Source organism: Natator depressus, chromosome 6 (genome assembly GCF_965152275.1).
Source record: "Natator depressus isolate rNatDep1 chromosome 6, rNatDep2.hap1, whole genome shotgun sequence".
Lineage (NCBI taxonomy): Eukaryota > Metazoa > Chordata > Testudines > Cheloniidae > Natator > Natator depressus.
The window spans coordinates 99,068,839-99,085,696 of record NC_134239.1 but is presented as its reverse complement, the minus strand read 5'-3'; the positions used below and the strand labels follow the sequence as shown (position 1 = coordinate 99,085,696).

At 37.4% G+C, this 16,858-nt stretch overlaps 1 protein-coding gene across 6 annotated transcripts in view; it reads left to right on the top strand.

Annotated features, from left to right (window-relative positions):
* Positions 1 to 16,618, top strand: part of FOXN3 (forkhead box N3) — a 308,352-nt gene extending 291,734 nt beyond the window's left edge. For all 6 annotated transcript variants that reach the window (XM_074956098.1, XM_074956097.1, XM_074956100.1 and 3 more), the window contains one exon: positions 8,951 to 16,618. In XM_074956098.1, coding sequence (XP_074812199.1) covers positions 8,951 to 9,500 — 550 coding nt within the window. In that variant the 3' untranslated portion in view covers positions 9,501 to 16,618. The remainder of the gene's footprint in view (positions 1 to 8,950) is intronic.
* Positions 16,619 to 16,858: the final 240 nt, after the last annotated feature.

Genomic DNA, 16,858 nt, shown 5'->3' with positions numbered 1-16,858 from the left:
TCATATAATGGCTATGTTCAGGTGTGAAGTATGAGTGGATACGATGATGAGGATGGATTTACCCTCATTTGGTGAGATTTTTATAGAATGGATTGATCACAAGGAGGTAAGACTTTCAGCAAATTGCCCTGTTGTTTGGGCAGCCGTTAGCATCAGGTTATAGTCACCAAAAGTTAGATTTTGTGTTGCCATTGCTCTTGCAGCTGGATAATTGATTATTCAAGATCCTTTCTGTGGAAGACGCCAAAACCTAACTAAGCATTGACCTAACCCGTTTAAATAACTTTGGCTTCTGATGTATTACCTCACACCAATTCCATCCAGTTGAGCAATTTACTGAACTATGGCTTTTTAATGTGGGACGTGAATGGGTTGCAGTGTTTCCCAGTTCTACACAATCTACCATCTACTTGCCTACTTTTCCCTGCAGGAAGAACAAATTAGGAAGCAATCTCGCATAATCGCTTCACCTTTTGTATACAAAATAAGGTGCGACTGAACAGAATTGTTTGAATAAAATATCCTATTGAAAAATAGTGAAATCAAGACACATCCACCACTTTACATGAATAAAGATTAGCCATTGAGGAGACAATCATTATGTTGTTGTGCATTTGACTTAAATCTCATAAATAGATCTTTTGTTCCAGACTGATCTGTAAATGGAAAAAAGCATCCTATGCTATTTTAGTTTATGAATCATCGTCTGTTGCTAAATCTCCACAACAGAACATAGCTGGATGTGTTTTGACAGTAGTTCTTATTTACTTTATTCACACCACTTTTAGCTTGTTTGCCACCACTATTTTCCACATTGTGGCTGACAAGTCAAGGAGCCAGCAGAAAATAGCTGGGTGAAATATGATACCAATACTGCTCAGAGTGTAGGATGTTTTAAAATGTCTCCAGTCTCCAATATGGGAACCATTGTATTATTCAATTTTAGTGTACCCCAGCACTGTGGCATCATCTGAGCACACTTAAAAACATGTACAGTGACATTCTGGCCTCCAGGCACATACTTTCATTTAACGTTTTTGTAAACAGAAAAATCAAGTCACGCCTTAGAGTAGGCAAAGGCTTGACTGATGATTTGAAGATTCAGCTCTGACTACCTGAAGAAGCAAATTCCATAGTCTGGGACCCCCCTCCCCCTCTTCCATTGGAATGTCCAGCCTAAAGTCCTCATGAGAGCACAATTTGGGGCCTGTTCGTAGAAGCACCTAATCAGTCAAGATAATGTATAGGAAGAGATGTTCTATCCTAGGTAATCAGGTCCCTCATCATCATACTAGCTCTTACATAGTGCGGTTCCTCAATAGATGTCGGAGTGCTTTACAAAGGAGATCAGTATCATTATTCCCATTGTACAGCTGTAGATCTTTTCTGGGTACAGCCAATGCCTAGAATGGCACGTGGAAAGTGTCGCTCCAGGGGTGGTTTATTTACACCCCTGAGCAACATAAGTTCTGCTGTCATAAGCTGTAGTGTGCACATAGCCTTAGAGCCCAAACCTAGTTTGTCTGTGAAGTCCAACATGGTGGTAAGGAATGGTGTCCCTGTCTCACATGCTGGTTTGTTTTATTTATTTGTTTTTCTGAATCAGTCATTCAAGCAATAACTAAATGAACAGAAATAAATTTAGTATGCAGCATAGGTGCCAAGACATAAGCAGAGTTATGCACCCACACCATCCATGAATGACTGTAGGTTGTCTGCGTAAAGGAGCTGGAATGTATTTCCATATAGATATTCTTAATTTTGTTTATTACTAGAACAATCTGTTTAATACCAAAAAAAAAAAAAAAAATCCAGGTTGCAGTGCAGGCCCATTTCCTGCTGTATTATGCATAGTGAGTTATTTTGTGGAGCTGAAGGAGGTGTTCCTTTTACAAAAATATTTGACTGCTGAATTTAACTTGCCTCCTTCTCCAGCGTGAAAAGGGCCACATTTGTTTTAACTCTCTAAATCTGATATTGATATAGACAAAGCATTCTTTTTGTGAGGACAATTTAGATTTTCATAAAGCCTTTGACAAGGTCCGTCACCAAAGGCTCTTATCAAAGCAAGCTGTCGTGGGATAAGAGGGAAGGTTCTCTCATGGATTAGTAACTGGTTAAAAGATAGAAAACAAAGGAAAGGAATAAATGGTCAATTTTCAGAATGGAGAGAGGGAAATAGTGGTGTGCCCCAGGGGTCTGTACTGGGACAAGTCCTAGTCAACATATTTATAAATGATCCGGAAAAAATGAATAAACAGTGAGGTGGCAAAATTTGCAGATAATACAAAACTACTCAAGATGGTTAAGTCCAAAGCAGACAGCAAAGAGTTACAAAGGGATCTCACAAAATTGGGTGACTGGGCAACAAAATGGCAGATGAAATTCAGTGTTGATAAATGCAAAGTAATGCACATGAGAAAACGTAATCCCAACAATACATATAAAACGATGCGGTCTAAATTAGCTGTTCCCACTCAAGAAAGAGATCTTGGAGTCATTCTGAATAGTTCTCTGAAAACATCCACTCAATGTGTTGCGGCAGTCACTAGCAATGTTAGGAATCATTAGGAAAAGGACAGATAAGACACAAAATATCATATTGCCTCTATATAAATCTATGGTATGCCCACATCTTGAATACTGCGTGCAGCTCTGGTTGCCCAGTCTCAAAAAAGATATATTGGAATAGGAAAAGATACAGAAAAGGGCAACAAAAATTATTAGGGTTATGGAACAGCTTCCATATGAGGAGAGAGTAATCAGACTGGGACTTTTCAGCTTGGTAAAGAGACGACTAAGGAAGGATATGATAGAGGTCTATACAATCATGATTGGTGTGGAGAAAGTAAATAAGGAAGTGTTATTTACTCCTCATAACACAAGAACTAGGGATCACCCAATGAAATTAATAGGCAGCAGGTTTAAAACAAACAAAGTATTTCTTCACACAATGCACAGTCAACTTGTGGAACTCATTGCCAGAGGATTTTGTGAAGGCCAAGACTATAACAGGGTTCAAAAAAGAACTAGATAAGTTCATGGAGGATGGATCCATCAATGGCTCTTAACCAGGATGGGCAGGGATGCAAAACCATGCTGTGAAGTGTCCCTAGCCTCTGTTTGCCAGAAGCTGGGAATGGGTGACAGGGGATGAATCACTTGATGATTACCTGTTCTGTTCATTCCCTCTGAAACACCTGGCATTTGTCATTGTTGGAAGACAGGATACTGGGCTAGAGCAATCTGTTTAATGCCAAAAAAAAAAAAAAATCCAGTTTGTATGTTTGTTAATGGATCATTACAAGATTTATATTTGCTGTAGTCCTTTGCATGTTTGTTGTTATGATAGAAACTCTCACAGGGAGATTTTCTGTCAATAGCGTAACTGACTTACCAGTGTTGACTTCTATTCAGCAACTCCTGGATAGATAGAGCCCTGCAAATCTGCGGGTATCCACAGACCATTTTTGCAGATCAGATGTGGATACACCTTTTTTATCTGCGCAGGGCTCTATGGATAGGGTCACATCAGTCATCATACAAGTGAGCCCTACTTATTTTTAATTTGCTTTCTTGTTGTCCTGTACAGTGCTATCTACATGACAATTCCACCAACTTGCAAAGTAACCTGTGACTTTCCTGCAGTGTAGAGTTTACTATATGGGTTATAACAAACCTGGAAACTTGCAGTGTCCAGAAGAAAAATTGACATGCCCTGTTTTCTCCTGTTCTTTTAATTGGGGTACTCTCTCAGATTCTAAAACTCCCACTTACACATCCATAACATGTTTCATTCAGAAGAATCCAAAAACAATTAAACTGATATTCCAACTATATACAGAGTTCACTTCAGCCACTTGTAAAATGCAGCCATCTCGGGTGGAATGTAGCTGGTGTTTAGAAGGAGAACTACCCAACAGTTAAGGACAGGACGTGAATAATACCATATCCAGTTGAAACCACTAGAGGAATTCACATAGGCAACATTTATTTACCTCTATTGGAATTTGCCCAGGAGCTTGAGCAAACATCTGTATGCTTGCACATACACACACAGAAAAGGCACCTTGAGATCTTTAATGGCCTTCAATGGTTTGGACTTCAGTTTTGTCTCTTCTAGAAGATGACCCCCTGCAAATTGGGACCCACTAACACCATACTGGTGAAATCATTTCATTACTGTCTTGCAGAGAGGAGATCCAGCCATGGTAGACTCCATCCTGCTCCCTCTGTAATCAGTAACAAAACTTCTATTGATTTTCAATGAGAATGGAATCAGACCTTAAAATGGCCATCCTTTTTCTGGCAACACCCCACATGGTCTGACTATGGCCTAGTCAAATTTAATTATTTGTTCTTTTTTTTAAAAAATCTTTACACTGTAGCTGTGGATTTATAAATCTTAAGTGTTTTCAAATCTAGTTAAGGTCCATCAGAAAAACAAAATATTTCAGTGCCAGAAGGATGAGGCAACAAAACACATCCCAGTGGTCTGTGCTACAGGCTAGAGATTTGGCATGAAACAACTTGAAAAGTGCTAGTTACTAGAAAATCTGGATGAACTTTTGGGTAATTTAAAAATCTTTGTGGGGCATTGATTTTTAGTAGCATTTTTATCACTGTGATTATGAGTTTAGCATTTTTACATATCTGTCTAAACTCCCCTTTTAAAAAAAAATACACTAGGCAAAATGGGCATTTTTGTTTTATTAATGCTTCAGTGGTAGAGAGGGTTGTGTTTAGAGGCCTTCTGATACACAATCTCTATATATACATTATTTGTATTTGTCTTGGTTTTTTAACTGAATAGGCTAGACCCAGGCACACAATACTATTTTTCTGGCATTTATAAACACTGAATGACTGACAGAGGTGTTATCATTTACTTCTTGAACATGTGCTCTGTAATGTCCAGCCCTCTCCTGGACAGTTCAGTGAAATAATATGGTTCATTTGCTCCTTTAAAGAGAGAAAACACACCAGTTTGCCGCATCACTGGACCTGACATTCACTTTAGTACAAACCACAGTACTGTTGGCTTAGATTACTAGTAAAACAAGTTTATTAACGGAAGAGGATGGGATTTTAAGTGAGTTCAAGTATAAGAGATAGTTAGGAATGGTTAAAAGCAAATAAAAGTGAAAACTCCATATCTAAAAGTCTTAATCCAGAAAGATGTCGTTCGAGACTGTTCAAGATAGCCTTTCTCACCCACAGTCTTCTGCAAAATGGTGACCCTCTCCTTGGTCAGGATCTCTTCCAGAGGTGCTGGTGCCTTGATCATTTTAGGTGAAAGAGATCACCTGGGGTTTTCTGCCCCTTTCTTTTATAGTACATTGAACCTCTGAAATGGATTCTTCTGGAAGTTACCTCTCAAAATAAAGTTCATTCAAGCTGTGAGGAAGGTGATATGTAGACTGCTGGTGAAGGAGGCTCCATGTTCTTCCCCACCACACACACATTTTTGTTCACTTTTGTTTGATGAAATGCAAATTGTTGTGTTCCCTGCTATCTCCTCCCACTGCTGTCTTGAAGATCCTGTTTACTACTTGTACGTAAATTGAGGTAAACACACGTGTCTTTGTTTAGGAGAGACTTGTTTAACGACTTTTGCCTAGGCAGGGCTGTCTGGTTTTGAACATGTGTTAATAACATCATACAAGGGAATTAATAACTTTACTTTTACGCTGCTATATACATTTCACCATGAAATTATTGACCAGCGAATTACTAGTTTTCAAATTATACCTCACAAGGCATATTGTGTACAAATATTATAATAATACTGTGTTGGGTGTGAATATAGAGGTGCTTTGGCTCACACCCAGTATTACACTATTTGTTTTGTTAGCAAATGTATGAATTCATAGCAGCAATACAAAGAATTAGGTCTTGGAAGTGCCTTAGAAGTGCATATGCAATGGAAATGGATTAGATATTATTTTAATTCCACTCGTTATATTCATCTGCTAACATCAAGTATAGGGAAGTCTTCACATCTCGTGTATTTGAGCTATTGCTTCAAGGTAACAATTATTTGTTTACTTTTGGATACACAATATCTGATCTTTTTGAAGATACTAAAACATTCCATCTGTTTCACTCATTTTCATTTCTGCTGGTATCCTTACCAATTGTCTCCTTGACCTGCTATCTCTCTCTTTTATTTTCTTAAGCAGGACTGGTTGGAAAACTTTAAAAATTTCAAAATATTAATGAAGAACAGAAAATATTTTCTGTAGTAAAAGTTATCCATTTTCTGACCAGCCCTATCCCTAATGCTTTCCATTCTGAGAGCCTTGGTGTACTCCCTCCTTTCTTCCCATTTCTCTAATACTTTTTCTTTCTTGCACCTTTCTATGGACCACCCTTTCTTTCTTTTCCTTCTTTCCATTTTTTGTGGTTATTCGGATACTGATGGGATCTCCTTATAGTAGTTTCCATTCCCCCTATAATCCTAGAATTCTCGGCATTTTTTTTATATACTTTGCAAAAGAATTGGAATTTTGAGTAAGTCATTGGGTCTTTACTCCAAATTGTAGCCCATCTGTTTCAAAACAAACACCAGAGTCTGCTCAATGCACTCAAGGGGCAAATCAGCAGTTTTTAGGGAGATGTTGCTGCTCTTTCCTGTGGAGTTGTTGCTTTTTTATTTAATGGTCATTCAAAACAAACTATGCCAAGATCTAATGATAGGAAGGTCCATTAAAAACCTTGTTTACCTACGGTCTAGTTAATAAATATACTGTTTGATTTCCCACCTATTTTGTCCAGTGTTTGTTTCCTTTGAGCAAGAATTTATGCTGAAGATCGTTGCAATCTTTATTGAGCCACATTGCTCAGACTATTAGCTGCCTAGTAAAATCACCTAACTTTAATTTTATGCTAATTTATGGTAATTTTGATCATATTTACATGTAAATTTAGCTAAAAAGTGAAGAATTTGTTATTTAAAATGTATCCCGTGATTCCTTTTTAATGAATGATTCTAAGGAGTTGGTTATAAATTCACCTTACAACTACTTTGTATGGATGATTTCTTCTTTTAAGCATTTGGCATCCTCTAACGACAACCCCTGCAGTGGTAAACCATCTCAAAGTAAATGCAGCTGGCTTGCTGCACAATCATGAATGACACTGCATTTAGTTATTAATAATTGAAGGAGCTTTGTCTCTTCCTGCTGGGTCCTGTATATAATTCATGGATCATAAACCTACTCTAAAATCTAGGACAAATTAAATTTTATTGAGCAAGAGAGGTTGGTGAGAGACTTTATTTGCCAATCACTAGACCTTGTATTTACATGTTTTCCCCAAAATATTCTAACTAGAAAATTTAGAATGACTAATTAGCCATCTTCCAGCACTGTGTTGTTGCTGGTTCTTGGAACTCTATTTCCTACTTCAACAGAATAAGATAGGTCTTAGACAAACAGAGAAGTTTGCTTTCATCTCTAGCCATTGTTTGTTCTGTTAGACAGATGGAAACTGTGCCTTTATGCACAGCTCATTTCTTTTCTGTATTATAAAAGTTTGTCCCATACTCTTGGGAAATGAATAAGATTGTCCTGTTTCTGAAAAGAAACAAGTTCCAGAAGGCAGGTCCAAGTTCCATTCAGGTCCAACCTGAACCACTTCCCCATAATTTACTTTAAATGGAGAGGGGATCAGTAAATTTGATTTGGCAGGGTGCTATTCCTCTGAACATTCCTTTTGAGAAACCTTTACATTCAGGATACTTGTAGGAAGTCACTTATCCAGCATTGGCTTGAAAGACTGGCAAGGTTGAATTATGCGAAGGTGACAAGACTTGATTTTAAAAGCAGTTCATCAAGTGATACTGAAAACAGTCTAGTATTTCTCTCGTTAGTAGTTAGGAGTCTGTAGAATGAGTCCCGAGCATCTTCCTCTCCCATTTTGCTTAGTGGGAGTTGAGGGCACTGTGCAGGATTAGGCCCTGCTTTCACATACTTGCTGCATGGGGGACACATTCTTTTCCCATGTAAATCAACAGCAGAACTGCCATTGACTTCACTGGAGTGAAAATGGACTGTAGTGGTTATACGTTTTTCATACTACAGTAGCACCCAAAGGCCTCAATCAGAATTGGGGTGCCACTGTGCTAAGTACGGTACAGAGATATATAGGAAGGGAAGACATTATCCCAAATGATGCCTTGTAGCGGAAAAGCAGAGTTTTACTTCTTATTACCATTCTTAAAATATTTTGTGGATCACTTATGTAAATAGATATTAAGATTGACAGTACTGAGGATGCCCCTCTTCTTTTGATATAGTCAGAATAAATGTTGATTCTCTTTCTTAATGTGTTTATGGTCCAAAAAGTGACAGTGAAATGTTACCTGGCTGTTGTACACCTCTGCTCACTGTGTCACGGTGCCTAGTCAGAAGCCACAGCAGCTTAACTTATTGACAGAACAAGGTGTTCTCTATGGTCAGAATCACATAGCTGGGGAAAACAAACACACATCTGTCTCCAAACCCGCTAGCAAGTTTCTGATTCCAGTCTTCAGTAGTACTGACATACAAAGGAAAGGAGGAGTTAAATTTCCAGGTCACCGAACTGCCATTTCTATCTCTTTGAAAACTAGTGGTGTGATTTTGTTTGTTTGTAAGCATAAATTAGATAGTTTTATTGATGAAGAATAAATATGAACTGTCGGAATGTCAATTTTTGTGACTGTACCGCTCACTCCTGTCAGTCTGTTTTGAATTGTTGAGTTTTATCTATGAGGCCCCATACGAAGATGATTGACTTTGATAGGAAAGCTCCCACTGATTGAGTTAATGGGGCTTTGGATCAGGCCTAGAATGATCGTTACTTTGGTAGCCATATTGAGTCCATTTAGTCCACGATTGTTGCATTTCACATTAGAACAGCATTATGTGTACGTGGTTTCTAAGGATATTTCATATTGTTTTAACAGAAATGGACTAGCAAACTGCCGGATGAGGACAGAAAGTGAACAGTCGTGTGGCTCTCCAGTGGTTAGTGGCGACCCAAAGGAGGATCACAACTATAGCAGTGCCAAAGCTTCCAACCACAGGAGCACTTCACCTGCTAGTGACTCTGTTTCCTCTTCCTCTGCTGATGACCATTATGAATTTGCTACTAAAGGCAGCCAAGACAGCAGCGAAGGGAGTGAAGTTAGCTTCCAGAGCCACGAGAGCCATAGTGAAACAGAAGAGGAGGACAAAAAGCAAAACCGAAAGGAGACCAAGGACTCTTTAGCTGACAGTGGGTATGCATCCCAGCACAAGAAAAGGCAACATTTACTGAAGGTGAAAAAAGTACCAAGTGACACACTGCCTCTTAAAAAGAGACGTACAGAAAAGCCCCCAGAGAGTGACGATGAGGAGATGAAAGAAGCAGCTGGATCACTCCTGCATTTAGCAGGAATTCGGTCCTGTTTGAATAACATCACCAATCGGACGGCAAAGGGGCAGAAAGAGCAAAAGGAAACCACAAAAAATTAGAACAAATCATTGATTTGTTTGAACTTACAAAATTTTGTTTCAGCACGTCAGGTGAATTCTAATGATTTGTGGCAATATCAGCATTTTTTGTTTTGTTTTGGTTTTTGGTTTTTTTTTCTTTTTTTGGACCCTTAAGATTTTTATTTTTAAAGGAGATTGAAGCCATAGAACTCATACTGACACTCAGCTAATTTACAAAAGCTTTTCATTACCTGAAGACACAAAGTAAAAAAAGCCAAAATCACCATTGCTTTCTCCAGCTTGTCAGAAACGCATGGTTGAATACGCAGTGACATCAACATTATTGTGATGGGAGTACAATTTGGCCCTCGGAAATCCCTCTTATACCTAGAAGAGATGTGCATAATTCAGTAATCATTCAGGCCTGGCCCTTAGGTTAAAAAGTATGGCCTTACAATTGGGTTTATAAGTGAACGTGAATAAGGAGATTTGGAGGATGGAGGAGGCATGGAGTCCTCAACACCAAACCAAGAACCGGTGGCAGTTGGATACAGTTGTGCCATAGAAGTTTTGGATAGCCACTGAAAGCAATCGCGCATACAGTAATGCATTATTAGTGCTCCCTGTACTATACGTGGCTCATAATGTGAAGACTGATAACTTTAAGTTATGGAAAATTTGAACTGTGTATGCAACGGGTTTCAGTGAAATAATGAGAAGAAATGGGGGGGGGGGAGGGAATCGTTAATGGTATTGTTAATCATTGAATTCTGTCTTCTATATTAAATTAAAAGAATGTTCAAAAAGCCATAAGCCTGAAGATTGGCACTGCGTGCAAAAAATAATAATAATAATAATATGGAAAACAAGCTATGTCTTCTAAACTGCCTGAGTGAAAAGCAATCAAGTCTAAGAAATTACAGTAGATATTAAGGAAGTAAGTAAATCAGAATATTTTTCTGTGGATCAAAAATATTTGATCTAACGGGGGGGAAAAATGCTACAAAACCTGCCATTAGTATTATGTGTAATTAAAAAAAAAAAAAAAGGCATATTGATGGACAAGAAAATAGAGTACAACCAAGAGCTCCTATACTGCCCTCAAAATTGAGTATGCAGTTATTGTCAGTCAGGATTCGTCTGTGCAAAAACAACATCAGATTTCCAGATTCAACCAGCGTAGCCAGCAGAAAATTCTGATCCACGTTGCATGGATTTGGGGGAGGGGAAATGAAAAACAACTACTTTTTTTTTTTTTTTTTTTAATTCAAAGATAACAAAGTTCTTGTAAGGTAAATAATGTATTTAGCATGAAGCATGAATTATTTTCATATAAATATAGAAAATAGAGAAAAAGGCTATGCCTCTAATTTTTAAGCCCTTAGGCTTAGAGTCTGTTTTATTTTATTTTTTTTGTTTTGTTTTTGTTTGTTTGTTTTGGTTTTTTGAAGCAGGTGTTTAAGGTTTAACCTTCTTCAGGGACAAACACTGACTGTTGGGGAACTTACTCTGCAATATTAAAAATATCTTCACACTCTGGTAGGGCTTGGATGGTTGAATTATATACTGCCTTGTCTGCACATTCAGCCCCCGCTCCCTACTTCTGTTTTTAAAAAAAAAAAAAAAAAAATGTCCTTTCTCTGCCTGTACATGTGTAACATGATGCAATAATCTGAGGGCAAATTTAGTAGTGAGTGTGTATGATAGAATCAAGAGAATAATAGGAGCTTAATTGAGGAACATAATTCGGATTTGGTTCAGGGATAGGTATGTCAGTGAATAGCTTTGCTAATTTGCCATGAAAAGAAATGAAGTTAGTAAAGGGCCTTATGGATGGTGATCAGAGATATAGCACAGGGTTAGAGGAAGCGATTCAGGTACAATTGTGCTACTCTCATGAAAATGTTGATAATTCGATTGGAATTCCCTGGAAGTGTGGGGGGGGGAAGCTGTGAAGAAAATACACTCTCTCCCACCCCAATTTGTGAATTTGGCATTAAAATCATCTACACTAAGAAGATCCTAGAGGCAAAAGGAACATTACAGGGACTGAAAATCCCTATCATTTCATAAAATAAAATTATCTTGTCGTCTTTAAAAACTTGAGGCCACCAAATTTATCCCTGGTATAACTGTTTCAATCCATAGAGTTACATGAGGAAGGAGTATAGCCCATGAACAGGAAACTATAGAGGGATGTGATTGCCCACCCAATGGAGTAAAAGAAAAATTGCACCATGAGGCATTTGGGTTTTTCATTTGGTTTAGGAAGTGGAAGGATTGTGCAGTGGATTACTATGGTCTGCCAATATTGCTATGCTCAATGGGTGTTCTGTTGTATAGAAAATATACTACAGCACAAGGGTGCAGCACCAAAATTTATTTCTTTTTTTCTGATTTGCCTAAGTGTGTATCAGGACCCCAGACCCTGACTATATTGTGAATTGAATAGTAGTCCATGGGCTGGATGTTAGTCTGGGAGAACTTCAAGCAGCGTAGATTGAGACGGTGGGAAGCAAAGATGGTTTAACCCTTGCACTCAGCTGATCCGTGTCCACTGTGTGCAGGGTTGGTCCCCAGGTGTAAATTAGAACCCTACCGACTGCATTGGTTGCTAGCAGCCCTGAGAAGCAAAAACCCATAACTTAGGGATCAGTGCAGCCTAGAGGTGCGTCAGCCATATTGCTTCCTCTGGGTAGAGTCCCTTCATGACTGCACTGGGGTCATTCTCCTGTTGGCAGATATGCCAGCTCTGTGGCCAGAATCCACTGATAGTGCTACACAACTGCACTAGAAAATCTGGCCTCTTGTGTTTCATGGACTTCTGGGAAGAGTGACTGCAAATGAAAATGCATCAGCTTGCCCCAAAAACCATTGTAATACACACTTGTGCATATGTTGTTCCATCTCACCAGCCTGATTAATATTAAATACAATTAAGAGTAAAATTTAGTGGCATCAAGTAAATTCGAAGCAATGGCTTACTCCCCACCGTCACCAGAGAAAATGACATGGTCACCTACCAGTGGGCAAAAACTGCTCTCGGTCACAAAACTAATTCCACAGTAACTTCACTGACTAGAATAGTTACTCCAGACTTACACCAGTGGAACTGAGATAAGTATCTGTTCCATAAGTACTATTTCCTAATTTGGCTACTTGATTAAATATGTAATTATCACTAGTGTTATCCACCCAAGAAAACAATCTTGTACATAAATACCTAATTAGGCAGGTTGTCTTAAAAGATATTATTTCTGTAAGACTTCAATAACTCCTTTATGGACTTGCTGGTATATTTAAATATTTGCAGGTGCAATTTGTAGCTTCTAGGCTGGCCTACTGGGAAGATGTCAATAGGCTGTGTTTTATAAAATACTTTCAAGGCCCACTAAAAGAGAGGAACCAGAAGTTTGGTTTTGTACTAATGCCCCCTGTAGACTATTCAAGAAGGGCATGAAGTATATAAGTGATAAAACAACCTATTGTTTTAAGTTTAAAAAATATTTTGTACAGAATTCGTATACATATAACTGGTGACATTCAGTACATAACTACAGATTGGTATGTTTAAAAAAAATAAATACTTACAAGCCACCTTTTAAAACATGTGATTTGTGCCTGATTGAGCACAGTAGCTTCTTCGGAATTGGTCTTGGTTCCATCAGTTAAATATTCATTTATCTAAATAGGTGTGTTCTTTGTACATTGGATTGGAAGGACTATTTAAGGTCCGTCCAGTCTATTATGTAACCAAACATTATAAAGCCAATACAATGCATGTTCGTAAATACGCTCAAGAATTAAATAAATAAATAAAAATACATTGCCAACACCTCTGTGCAATTGTCACTATTCTTAAAATCCTGCCAAAACTAACTGGTAATTGGATCATATTATGGACTTTATCATTTGCCAGACTTTTTTTCTGACGTAGCCATTTTTGAGGAAGAGCTCCGAAAATCTCTAAACATCTATTTTTTCCCCACTCTAGTATTTTAAAAATCTTTCAAAATTAATGTTCCTCAAAGCTGGTATGAAAAAAGATACCAGGGCAGCAGACTATCAATGGCAAGTTACAGACCTGAGAGGATTTTTAAGGGTGGTTTATAATTAACAAACATTCTTACATTTTACAATATTCATTTGGGAGGGAGAAACATTTGTAAGCCAGAGCTAATGCCACAAATAGATTCTGTTAAAGTCTGCAGGTGTAAAGGAATCAACCATTCATTGCTTATATGCTGCAAAATATTTGATGTTCTTTTGTAAAATCATTTTGATGAAGTTTTGCCTTTTAAAAATGCTAAGCACAGGTCTTGAGCAGCTTTGCTATTTCATGAAATGTATCTTCCTAAAAACGGAGCTTGATTGTGATCTCACAAGTGTTGAAACCAGAAGTAACTCCAGGGCATCACTGGAGTTAAAACGAGGGTTGGTGAGATGAGAGACACACCCCCTTAGCTCTAGAAAATGAGCCTCTGAGTTCAATTCTCATCATCCATGGGTTACATACTTGTGGGTAATTTAACTGATGTCCTTGGAGTTACTTCTGATTTACACTAGTGTGGGAGAAGAAAATCCCTAAACACACACACTGGTCTTTTACATTTGACTGAATTACTGCCTCGCTTTGAAAACTATGGACCAAATTCCCTACTTATTTGGACTCAATAGAGCTATAATGGAGTTATGTCAATTTTCATAAGCAGATAATTTGGTCCTAAATCATCCACCAAATAGTGCCATGGGTAAAATTTCTAAAAACACCTAAACCAAGAGTGACCTTTTGACTTTAATTGAGAGAGAGGCTCCTAAGTCACTAAGGGCCAAATTTGTAAAGGTATTTAGGTTCCTAAGGGTGCATATAGGCACATGCCTAGTGGGATTTTCAAATATGCCTCGATGTTTTACTGTCTTTGAAATCAGTGGGAGTTAGTTGTTTCGGGCTTTTGAAAATTCCACTGGGCAGGTACCTGGGCATCTGCATCTTTAGGCACCTCCACACCTTTACAAATCTGGCCCTCTGTGGCTCTGAAAAATGTACTCCCATGAGCTCTAGGTTCATAATAAAAGTGTGGAAAACATGTTCACAATTTCAGATACAAATGCAATTCACCTCATTAAGCAAGTGAATCAAGTTATTTCAGTTGGGTCACAGCTGCCCAAGATACTTTTATTTTATTTTATTTAGAAAAGGTTGCTTTTAAAAAATATCCATCTATCTATCTTCTTGACTTTGCCAGCAAAAGAGCATTTGAACTGTACATCCTCTTGATTGTAACAGAGTATCAGTGTTGACAGTCTGACCAGTTAAGTCTTTAGTGTTGTTCTTCACAGCCCTCCAGTAATATATCAAACACTGTTATGCACATAATGCAGCACTGTGATCTAATTTAAATAATACTTTTTTATTATTTATACTACTCTCTGTAATATACATCAACACTTTGCTATATAACCTAAGTGATAACCCTCTTCTTAGTTATCTGCCAAACTTTGAACTTCTGTTTGGTTTATATTGCAGTTAACGCAGTTACAAAGTTGTAATTATGTCTTTTTCCTTTGAATCAGAATGTGTAAATCAAGCTATATACATCTTGTGTGTTTCTATTTTGAGATGGAGTTTGAGGATTTACACATAACAGTTAGTGTTCTGTATAAATCTGCATACCTTTGTGAAATCATCTGTTAATCCCCTTTTCTTTAGGAAGTATTAATTGACAGTGGTTTATTAGGGTTTTTTGTTTTTACTTTATTTCTAATACTGGTTATTCTTGAATTAAGCACAGACTTGTCAGCTGGGTTGCTTTATCATTGATAGTGTATATGACCTTATAATTCTTCCACAGTTCAGCAAACAAGTACTAGCTTCACTGACCAAAAAAAGAAAAAAGAAAAAAAAATTCTCAACCTGATGTGTCTATGGTGCTGTATTTTGCTGGTGTACATTTAAAATCAGAAATGAGTTAACAAAGGTCACTTCTGAGTTGTTGTGCGAAACAAGTAGCCTTTCCTCTTTTCTGTTAGCATTGAAACAAAGAGTATTTATCTGAAAATATATAATTGTTTTTTTCTACTGTATCACATTTGCAATGAGTATAGCATGGGATTTCTATTCCTTTTGTAAAGAGGGTGAAATTCGCCCAGAACCTGATCCAAAGCCTATTTGAAATTAATGGGAGTGTTTTTTCAATTATCTTCAGTGGGCTTTGGATCAGACCACCAGCATTGAAGATCCACCACTTAAGCCCAACATTATGGATTTAAGTGATGCAAAAGGCCTTGAGCTGGCATTCAACGGAGGGTGGATTTCACCGAAAGCTGATATTCTATATTGGATGTTCAGATGCTAATATGGATAATATATCATAGCTAGAAATTGGACTCCATCCTTCCATTACTGTGGCCTGAAATCCCAATACCTATTTTTGTTTCTAGTTTATATAAGACTGAAATTTAGTGCATTTTTAAGTTAATTGAACATTGTACATTTCCTGAGTATGTGTCTGGGACAACAATTAAAAGTAATACCTGCATTTAATAACCAATTCCATGCCTGCATCATTCACACTCACTACTTAAAACTGCCATCAGTAAAATGTTGGGGGAATGACTTGTGTGTGTATGAAAAAGCATTATAAACTTGTACATTTTTTTATACTCTGATTCTGTAATATTTCTGAAATATTTTGTTTTACAGAAAAAAGTGATAAAGCAATCAAAAGACCAAGAGGTTTAATATCAATGCTTAAGGGTCACATGACCTTAACTGGCCAATAAGTTAATTTAGTACCATAATAAGAAACCAATTTTTTTTTTTTTTTTTTGCTGTACTTGGCGTATGAAACTGCCAATTTCATGAATATTGAAATAAGAACTGTGATGGGGGAATAAACAGTGGTGTTAAGTTGTATTTGTGTTTACCTAAATGAGCAGTCCGAAGGCAAGTGCAATCAGCCGATCTTTAGGAAATATGAAAGTGTTGATTTAGAAGCATACTTGCATTTTACATTTTCTTGATGTGTAATCATATTGCCAAAGACAAACTATTTCATCAATTATTATTGTAAATAACACTTTCCCAAAACCTACCATAAAGTTTCTGTGATGTATTGTCTTCCAGTTGCAATAAAAATTACTGAGTTGCATCAATTGAATAATTGTAGTTTTGTGTATACTTGCTTGAAAATACATTTAAATATTAAGTAACAGTTAATATTTTTAAAACACTAACTGCTGTATGATTTCTATTTATTTTTATTCAATTTGAATATGTTTTATACCCACGGTATGATCTCTCTTGTGCATTCACTTCACTAGGTGCCAATGGATTGCTCATGTGCAATTGAATAAATAGGATATAGGAAGTAGGATTTCATTAGGAGGGTGGTGAA